The sequence below is a fragment of the Barbatula barbatula genome (assembly GCF_947034865.1).
Source record: "Barbatula barbatula genome assembly, chromosome: 4".
In the NCBI taxonomy this organism is placed as follows: domain Eukaryota; kingdom Metazoa; phylum Chordata; class Actinopteri; order Cypriniformes; family Nemacheilidae; genus Barbatula; species Barbatula barbatula.
The window spans coordinates 15,704,626-15,714,792 of NC_136768.1; the positions used below are offsets into that span (position 1 = coordinate 15,704,626).

Genomic DNA, 10,167 nt, shown 5'->3' on the forward strand with positions numbered 1-10,167 from the left:
TTACTCCTTAGTTAATAAAAACCAAGAAACGACAAAGGAATAAAATGTCCCCTGAAGAATCAAGACAATTAAACTCACTGTCCCCAAAACATGACAAAAACAGGCCTAAGACTAAACATGAGCAAGCTGCCTGTTAGGCTAGCAAGCTAAAAATGACTAGAGAGGACAGGTTTTTACCACCCCCCCAAAACAGCCGTGCCAATCAGCAGAAGTTATCCACGAACCAATAAACAGCCTCCATTCCTGCAACACAGACTCAAGCACAAGAAAACAAACAATCATTCCGGGTTGTAACACCTCCACCCATAAAATCTCAGATTTCCAAATAGTTTTAAATATGATATCTAGGCAAAGTGTCCGCAATCACATTTTCAACTGCCTTGTTGTGTAAAATCTGGGTTATGGTCATTATAAACAACAATGGGTAATGAACTAGAACCAAGATAAACCTCACATTGCTGTAAGCCTAGCAAATGGCTCAGGGCCTCTTTGTCCATGCTGATATGGTTAACCTGGTGACGATTGAACGTTTTTGAATAGAAACAGACAGGGCGGTTGATTGCATGATCATCTTCCTGCAATAAGACAGCACCCGTCCCACTCGCATCCACCTCCCGCTTAAATGGTTTTGAGAAGTCCGGGGCTGCTAACACAGGAGAACAATACAACTACGTTTTGAGGCCATCAAAGGCATACCGACACCTCAAATTCCATTCAAAAGACACTGGGCCACGCAGAAGATCTGTTAGGGGTTTTGCAACATCTGAAAAGTCCTTGCGAAAACTTCTATAATATCCAGCCTTCCCAAGAAATCGCCTAAGTTCTCATTTTGTTACAGGAACTGGGAAAGCATCGATGGCTTTTACTTTAGCGTCAAAAGGACGACGAACGGTCCCCTGACCCACATGTTTACCCAAATAAGTGACTGTAGCACAATCAAATTCACATTTAGCAAGATTAAGTGTGAGGTTTGCTGATTGAAGACTCCCAAACACAGTGTTCAGGTGTTTCTTCCAAGTTTCAGAGTAACACACTACATCATCAAGGTATGCTTCACAATAAGGTACATCACAAAGTACATAGGACACCAAACTTTGAAATATTGCACGAGCATGTTTTAAACCAAAAACCATAACCATATATTGTAAAAAAATCAACCTGGAGTGGCATAAGCTAGCAGAGATCTCTGAGACACGTTCCATAAGGGGAACCTGCCAATAACCCTTAAGTAAGTCTAACTCGGTCACAAACTCGGCATGTCGTACACTATCCACGGAGTCTTCTATTCTCGGTCTGTTGGCGACTCACGGGTCATCCTTAGGTCGCTTGTTCGAATCCGGTTCTAAGGAAGCGTCGTTCATAACTTCCAAGATGGCGCCGCGAATGGCTGCCTCGGTGTGGAGATCTCCAGTAGTCTTGCTGTTTTTGTTAGTTTGTCCTGTTTTATGTCTGTCAAACACTATCAGTTTTACAAGGAACGAACTGCTGAACATTCGGCAGTGGATACCAACTAATCTGCAACCAGTTTTCGATTTTTCTGACGTTTTGCTGGATATTTTAGTCAGTGCAGTCGCGTGGAGAGGACGCCGGAAGAAACGCAAGCGCGGGAAGCGAGCCGGCGCGCTCGTCAAGCTCAGACAGCGCGGCCTAAGAACGCCGTTGCCAAGCATTCATCTTGCGAATCTCCGCTCTCTACCTAACAAAATGGACGAACTTCGCCTGCTTTCAAGCAAAAACAAGGTTTTTACAAACTCTGCTGCTCTGTGTTTTACGGAAACCTGGCTGAACGAAACCATTCCGGACAGCGCGTTACATCTGCCGGACTTTCAGCTGTTCAGAGCGGATCGCGATACGGAGACAACAGGGAAAACGCGCGGTGGTGGGACATGCTTTTACATCAACAGAAGGTGGTGTACGGATGTAACTGTGTTAAAGAAGATGTGCTGTCCTGATGTGGAAGCGCTTTTCATTAACTGTAAACCGTTCTACTCGCCGCGGGAGTTTTCATCAGTCATCCTCGTAAGTGTTTACATTCCACCACAAGCACACGTGTGGACTGCGCTGCAACAGCTGGCTGATCTGATCACAGACACAGAACAACAACACCCGGATTCTGTCTTTATCATTCTAGGAGACTTTAATCAGGCAAAACTCACACGTGAGCTGCCTAAATTTAAACAACATATCACATGCCCCACAAGAGACAATAATATTTTATACCATTGCTACACTACTATAAAAGGTGCATATCGCTCTGTCGCCCGAGCAGCTCTAGGACTCTCTGATCACTGCCTGGTTCATCTGCTACCAACTTACAGACAAAAACTTAAAACTGCTAAGCCAGAAATAAGGACTGTAAAGAGATGGACCAACGACTCAGAGCAGGTCTTACAAGCCTGTTTTGAATGCACTGACTGGAGCGTTTTTGAAGCTGCTGCCACCGATCTGGACGAGCTCACAGAAACTGTTACATCATACATCAGTTTCTGTGAGGATTTATGCATCCCTACAAAGACTTATTTATCATTCAACAATGATAAACCATGGTTCACACCAAAACTCAGACAGCTGCGTCAGGCCAAAGAGGATGCCTACAGGAGCGGGGACAGGATCTGGTATAATCAGGCCAGAAACACTCTGACAAAGGAGATTGGGGTGGCTAAAAAGAGCTACGCCAAAAAGCTGGAAAACCAGTTTTCTGCCAACGACCCTGCATCAGTGTGGAAAGGCCTGAAAGACATTACCAACTACAAGACACCATCCCCTAGCATCGAGAGCAATAAACAGCTTGTTGAAGATTTAAATCACTTCTATTGTAGATTTGAGACCCTAGACCAGACACTTTACACCCACCTTGACCATCTCTATACACAGCCATCAACACCTCCAGCCATCCCCCTCTCCTCCCACCCTGCACTTCAGATCAGTGAGGATAACGTACGCCAGATCTTTAGAAAACAAAAGAGAAGGAAAGCACCAGGCCCAGACGGTGTTTCACCAGCCTGTCTGAAGACCTGCGCTGACCAGCTGGCCTCCATCTTCTCACTGATCTTCAACAGATCACTGGAATGTGCAAAGTCCCTTCGTGCTTTAAACGCTCCATCATCATCCCAATCCCAAAGAAACCAAAGATCACTGGACTCAATGACTACAGACCTGTGGCTTTAACATCTGTTGCCATGAAGTCATTTGAAAGACTGGTGTTGGCTTATTTGAAGGTCATCACTGACCCTTTGCTGGACCCCCTGCAGTTTGCCTACAGAGCAAACCGGTCTGTGGATGATGCAGTTAACATGGGACTGCATTACACCCTACAACATCTGGACAAACCAGGGACTTATGCGAGGATCTTGTTCGTGGACTTCAGTTCTGCCTTCAATACAATCATCCCATCACTGCTCCAGACCAAACTGACCCAGCTCTCTGTCCCTAGCTCTGTCTGTCAATGGATCACCAGCTTTCTGACAGCCAGACAACAGTTAGTCAGAATAGGCAAAATCATGTCAGACAGCCGCGCCATCAGCACTGGTGCCCCACAGGGATGTGTTCTCTCCCCACTGCTCTTCTCCCTGTACACCAACGACTGCACCTCTAAAGACCCCTCCGTCAAGCTCCTGAAGTTTGCAGACGACACTACTGTTATCGGTCTCATCCGGAACGGTGACGAGTCTGCGTACAGACAGGAGGTGGAGCAGCTGGCTCTATGGTGCAGGTACAACAACCTGGAGCTGAACACGCTCAAAACAGTGGAGATGATAGTGGACTTTAGGAGAAACCCCCCTGCACTTCCCCCACTCACCATCATGAACAGCACTGTGATTGCAGTAGAGTCATTCAGGTTCCTGGGCACCACCATCTCTCAGGATCTGAAGTGGGACGCTCACATCGACTCTATTGTAAAAAAAGCCCAGCAGAGACTTTACTTCCTCCGGCAGCTGAGAAAGTTCAACCTGCCACAGGAGCTGCTCGTACAGTTCTACTCAGCTGTCATCGAATCCATAATCTGCACCTCCATCACCGTCTGGTTCGGCTCAGCCTCCAAAACTGACCTCGGAAGACTACAGCGGATAGTCCGGACTGCAGAGCGAATCATTTGCACTACTCTTCCTCTAGATAACAAACACGTGAGAGTGTATACTGGGCTGCATTGTTTTCTCTTTCGAGAGAGGAATCCTGTTGTACCGACCTTAAGATAACGCAACAACGCTGCTCGTGAAATTGTATGTCCGCAAAGCAAACACCTAAAGCAACCGTAGTCGGCAGGGTTTGAACCTGCGCGGGGAGACCCCAATGGATTTCAAGTCCATCGCCTTAACCACTCGGCAGGACATCAACAAAAACAGCAAACAGTCCCCTGCCATGACCCGGAATCGCTGCGGCCACCAAAAAGAGTCATAACCATAATATGATCAAGGCAAGCCAACAGCCCTCTGGCGAAGTTGTGAGAGCAGGACTTGCCGACTACATCTACAGGGAGGGAAGCCTTTTGCTCAGCTGTCAAGGAATTTCTGGTGCGTGTGCTGAAGCAACGCACGATCAATACAAAGGGCGATGCCAGAACAGCTCACAAAGTAACGGTGAGGTACATGTGGGCACCCATCGCCTGAACAGGGACTTGATCCCTGGACCCTCAGATTAAAAGTCTGATGCTCTACCGACTGAGCTATCCGGGCTCGTGAGGGCATGCCCCTAGTTTTCGGTGTAGACGCTCAAGGCGGGGGTGTCCTGCAGGTGCGGTTCTGTAGGTCGTTTCCGCCATTGTGTTTTACACTAGGCCCCGACGATGCTTCTCAGACTTACAGGGTTCTGTCAGCTTTGGGTTCTGTGCACCTTTCTGAAGTAGGGTTGTTCAGTCTTACATCTGGAGGCGATGCCACCTGTAGATTGCAGTTCATCAAGTACACCTGAACCGGGTAATGGGATTCTGGGAGTTGGCAGGTAAGTGAAACTCAGACGTGTTTTAAAACTACCCTGACAGCTTATCTTTGGTATTTTTCTGCTCTTGCATGCCTTATAGGTTCCTTCAAAGCAAACATTTGTAAAATCACAGAAATTGTTGTATGCTCACATTGGTTTACATTAAACATGTACAGTATAGATATAGACTGTGGTTCACAAATCTGATCTTGTGTGGTGTGCTATCATCGTCACAGCACACCACACGTTATAGGTGCAAAACTATTAAATCCAGGATTTTTTGTGCTCATGTTTGTGGTCTCTCCCAGTTTTAAACTACTCTACGACAAAAAAATATGTGTGAGGCCCCGGCATAAGAGCTACCTTCTCAATGCACGGTAATTCATCACTGACCCTGGAGGTAAGCCAAATCACAGTTGCATGCCCCCTCATCGAGCACACATGAAATGGCCACTTTGGCTCAGATGGTCTGCAGGTACTTGAAAGTGAGATGCGAATTAAAAGCTGCCCTTTAAAGCCTGAGGGCAAACAGGCTTTTCAAGCAATAGCTGGCAGCGGTGGGATTTGAACCCACGCCTCCGAAGAGACTGGAGCCTTAATCCAGCACCTTAGACCGCTCGGCCACGCTACCAGAGATTTGACACCTAGGCCGGCCCTTTCTCGCCGCTGCCATCGCTCAGATGGCTTTACAGTCACAAGTTTAGAAGTCACAAGGACTTCCCGACTACATCTACAGGGAGGGAAGCCTTTTGCTCAGCTGTCAAGGAATTTCTGGTGCGTGTGCTGAAGCAACGCACGATCAATAAAAAGGGCGATGCCAGAACAGCTCACAAAGTAACGGTGAGGTACATGTGGACACCCATCGCCTGAACAGGGACTTGAACCCTGGACCCTCAGATTAAAAGTCTGATGCTCTACCGATTGAGCTATCAGGGCTGGTGAGGGCATGCCCCAAGTTATCGGTGTAGACGCTCAAGGCGGGGGTGTCCTGCAGGTGCGGTTCTGTTGGTCGTTTCCGCCATTGTGTTTTAAACTAGGCCCCGACGATGCTTCTCAGACTCACAGGGTTCTGTCAGTTTAGGGTTCTGTGCACCTTTCTGAAGCAGGGTTGTTCAGTCTTACATCTGGAGGCGATGCCACCTGTAGATTGCAGTTCATCAAGTACACCTGAACCGGGTAATGGGATTCTGGGAGTTGGCAGGTAAGTGAAACTCAGACGTGTTTTAAAACTACCCTGACAGCTTATCTTTGGTATTTTTCTGCTCTTGCATGCCTTATAGGTTCCTTCAAAGCAAACATTTGTAAAATCACAGAAATTGTTGTATGCTCACATTGGTTTACATTAAACATGTACAGTATATATATAGACTGTGGTTCACAAATCTGATCTTGTGTGGTGTGCTATCATCGTCACAGCACACCACACGTTATAGGTGCAAAACTATTAAATCCAGGATTTTTTGTGCTCATGTTACTCCCAGTTTTAAACTACTCTACAATTTAAAAAAAAATTGAAGCAAAACTATTAAATCCAGGATTTTTTGTGCTCATGTCTCTCCCAGTTTTAAACTACTCTACAATTTAAAAAAAAATTGGTGAGGCCCCCGGCATAAGAGCTACCTTCTCAATGCACGGTAATTGATCACTGTCCCTGGAGGTAAGCCAAATCACAGTTGCATGCCCCCTCATCGAGCACACATGAAATGGCCACTTTGGCTCAGATGGTATGCAGGTACTTGAAAGTGAGATGCGAATTAAAAGCTGCCCTTTTAAGCCTGAGGGCAAACAGGCTTTTCAAGCAATAGCTGGCAGCGGTGGGATTTGAACCCACGCCTCCGAAGAGACTGGAGCCTTAATCCAGCGCCTTAGACCGCTCGGCCACGCTACCACAGATTTGACACCTCGGCCGGCCCTTTCTCGCCGCTGCCATCGCTCAGATGGCTTTACAGTCACAAGTCGGCGCGGACGAGATACACCAGCTGGCAAGTAATTCTATATTCTTTTGGTGCTCAGTACACAGTTTTGAAGTAACACCGCATGAAAGATGCATTTACAAAAAGCAGAAAGAGCGTGTCTACTGTTCTTTTTTGAGCAACAGCAGGCGAGCATACTGACAACCGGCCATTAGGCTGTTTATGCCAGGAACACGTTCCATCTGTAACAGAGCCGCTCGTTAACAAACACGTGAGAGTGTATACTGGGCTGCATTGTTTTCTCTTTCGAGAGAGGAATCCTGTTGTACCGACCTTAAGATAACGCAACAAAGCTGCTCGTGAAATTGTATGTCCGCAAAGCAAACACCTAAAGCAACCGTAGTCGGCAGGGTTTGAACCTGCACGGGGAGACCCCAATGGATTTCAAGTCCATCGCCTTAACCACTCGGCAGGACATCAACAAAAACAGCAAACAGTCCCCTACCATGACCCGGAATCGCTGCGGCCACCAAAAAGAGTCATAACCATAATATGATCAAGGCAAGCCAACAGCCCTCTGGCGAAGTTGTGAGAGCAGGACTTCCCGACTACATCTACAGGGAGGGAAGCCTTTTGCTCAGCTGTCAAGGAATTTCTGGTGCGTGTGCTGAAGCAACGCATGATCAATAAAAAGGGCGATGCCAGAACAGCTCACAAAGTAAAGGTAAGGTACAGGTGGGCACCCATCGCCCGAACAGGGACTTGAACCCTGGACCCTCAGATTAAAAGTCTGATGCTCTACCGACTGAGCTATCCGGGCTCGTGAGGGCATGCCCCAAGTTTTCGGTGTAGACCAGAGGTGCCCAACCTTTTTTGATCCAAGATCTACTTTTCAAGTAGCCAACCTCCCGAGATCTACCAGTCCAGTGTCAACATCGCAAACCCACACACATCATTTCCAGCCTGCAGTAACTAACCTCACAACACTTTTTCTTGTTGTCACACAACTACTAGACATCACAATAAAAACCCTCCCTCTCTCAAACACACACAGACAAATTCCTCTCACACAGTTGCCAGTTTGCATAGTGCGCTGTAGCACAAACCCGCTCTCTATGCTCCTCTCTCTCTGTCACACTCACTCACTCTCTCTCACACACACACACACACACACCAATCTGCGTGATGAGCAATAGTCATAACTGACCTTAATATGAACCAAACAGAAACATAAACCAGATAGATCTCTAAGTTTGAAAAAAGGAAATCACTTTCTACCTTAGTGGGAGACCTGGCACTGGGAGGAGGAGGCTAGCTTCTCGTAGTTAGGAGTGTAGGAGCTGGTTGCAAGGCGTAGGCAGGCTGCAAGGTGGTCATCAGTCATTGTTGATCTGTACTTGGACTTGATGATTTTCATGTGTGAGAAAGCAGACTCGCACAAATAAGTTGATCCAAAAAGAGCTGTCAAGTTCAAGGCACATCTTCTGAGATTGGGATATTTCTCCTCCACCAGTAGTTTCCAGAACACTACATGCTCTCCAGGTTGAGCAGATGTTGATCTGGCTTTGATCTCAATGTCATTTTGCAATGTCAGAATCTCATCCTCAAGAGCGGAGCTTTCCAAGTCGAAAAGTGATTTGACTTTGGCTGCAATGTCACCAACATCAATACTTGCAGCAAATGGATAACACATATAGCTGGCTACAGGCTCGATGGATGCAAAGTCAGTAAAACGCCTCACAAACTCTGACGAGATGCTCTGAACATGCTCCTCATAACGTGCACTGTCAAGCTGTGTCACACCTTTACCTTGACGTTGTAGTTCTGCCTGCATGTGAGGGAAGTTGCGCAGGTTACCACGCTGCAGCCTGCTTGACATCAGCTGTAGCTTGCTTTTAAATGTGTTCACTGAACTCATCATGTTGACTACATCTTTACCCTTACCCTGCAGCTCTAAATTCAATTCATTGAGCTCGGCAGTGAGATCAGTGAGGAAAGATACATCTAACAGCCACTGGTGGTCCTCTAGCTTTGTATGGTAATCCACATGTTTTGAAAGCTTCAGGAAGTCCTTGATTTCAGGTAATAACTCCGTGAATCTGGACAAAAATTTACCACTGCTTAACCACCTAAAATCCGTGTGAAGCAGCAGGTTCACAATCTTCATCGCAATATCCATCACTTCTTTCATATTTAAAATCTTTCCACACAACGCTTGCTTGTGAATTATACAATGATAATTCAGGATATCTGGGAAGGATTCACTTTCTTTGCACAGTGCAATGAACCCACTGGTGCGGCCCATCATTGCAGGCGCCCCATCAGTTGTGATGGAGATCAGCTTGAAGAGCGGCAGTGTTGTCTCGCTAACAAATCCCATGAAAGCATTAAAAATATCCTCACCTCTGGTGTGTCCTTTTAATGGCAAAAGTGTGAGCAGCTCTTCCTTGGCGCTCATGTCTTCAAAAACCATCCTGATGAAAACACACAATTGTACTACATCCACCGTATCAGTCGACTCATCAAATTGGAGGGAAAAGCACTCACACGCATCAATATCCTCCCTCAGTTGCTCCTCCACATCCACAGCCATTCTCTCACATCGCCTTGTAGTAGTATTGCGGGAGAGTTGCACTTCTTTAATGGCCTTCATGATCTCTGTTTTATTTTTAAAGTCGTCAAAAAGGCTATCCGCTGCCTCGAGAAAGGCTTCCTTCACCATATCGCCGTCATTGAATGGCTTCTTGTGTTTAGCAAGGATGTGACTGACGCGATAGGAAGCAATAGTTGCGGCCTTACCCTGAGTCTTCGGTTTGGTGAAGATTGACTGCCGTGCTGAAAGCTGTGCTTTCAAATCCCGCACTTTTGTGGCGCGTAAAGGCGTTTTTGCAGGGAAATCCCTCTCGTAGCTCCCGTGTACTGTTTTAAAATGGCGCTCCAGGTTCCCTTTTTTTGCCAATGCCACCGTTGCATTGCAGATCAAACAAACAGGCTTTGAATGAGAATAAACAAAAAAATAATCTTCCTCCCATTCAGGGTGAAAATGGTAGGTCTTGGCTCGTTTCCCCTCAGCCATGTTCGTTTAGGTACGTGTAACCGCTCTGTTCGCTAGCTTCTAGGCTTCTGGCTACTGTTGACATGCAGCTGTCAACTTCCTGGCATGCATGTCACGCGCGACCGTAGGTTAAACGTGACCTACTTTTTTTTAAATACTTTTTTGTGGACGTGTTTAAGAGACTGATAGGGTACCAGGCAAGGACTCATGATAGGCTGTAGTGTACATTTTGTACAAAATATAACACACAAACACACGGGGTGTGTGTGTGTTATATTTTGT

General features: G+C 46.6%; 1 protein-coding gene across 1 annotated transcript; it reads right to left on the bottom strand.

The window, feature by feature from the left end:
• Positions 1-8,109: 8,109 nt before the first annotated feature.
• Positions 8,110-9,906, bottom strand: LOC306892979 (general transcription factor II-I repeat domain-containing protein 2-like; the record flags this gene model as incomplete). Its single annotated transcript, XM_079454401.1, has 1 exon — positions 8,110-9,906. The coding sequence occupies one exon, from the start codon at positions 9,904-9,906 to the stop codon at positions 8,110-8,112; it is 1,797 nt and encodes a 598-aa protein (XP_079310527.1).
• Between the last annotated feature and the right edge of the window lie 261 nt (positions 9,907-10,167).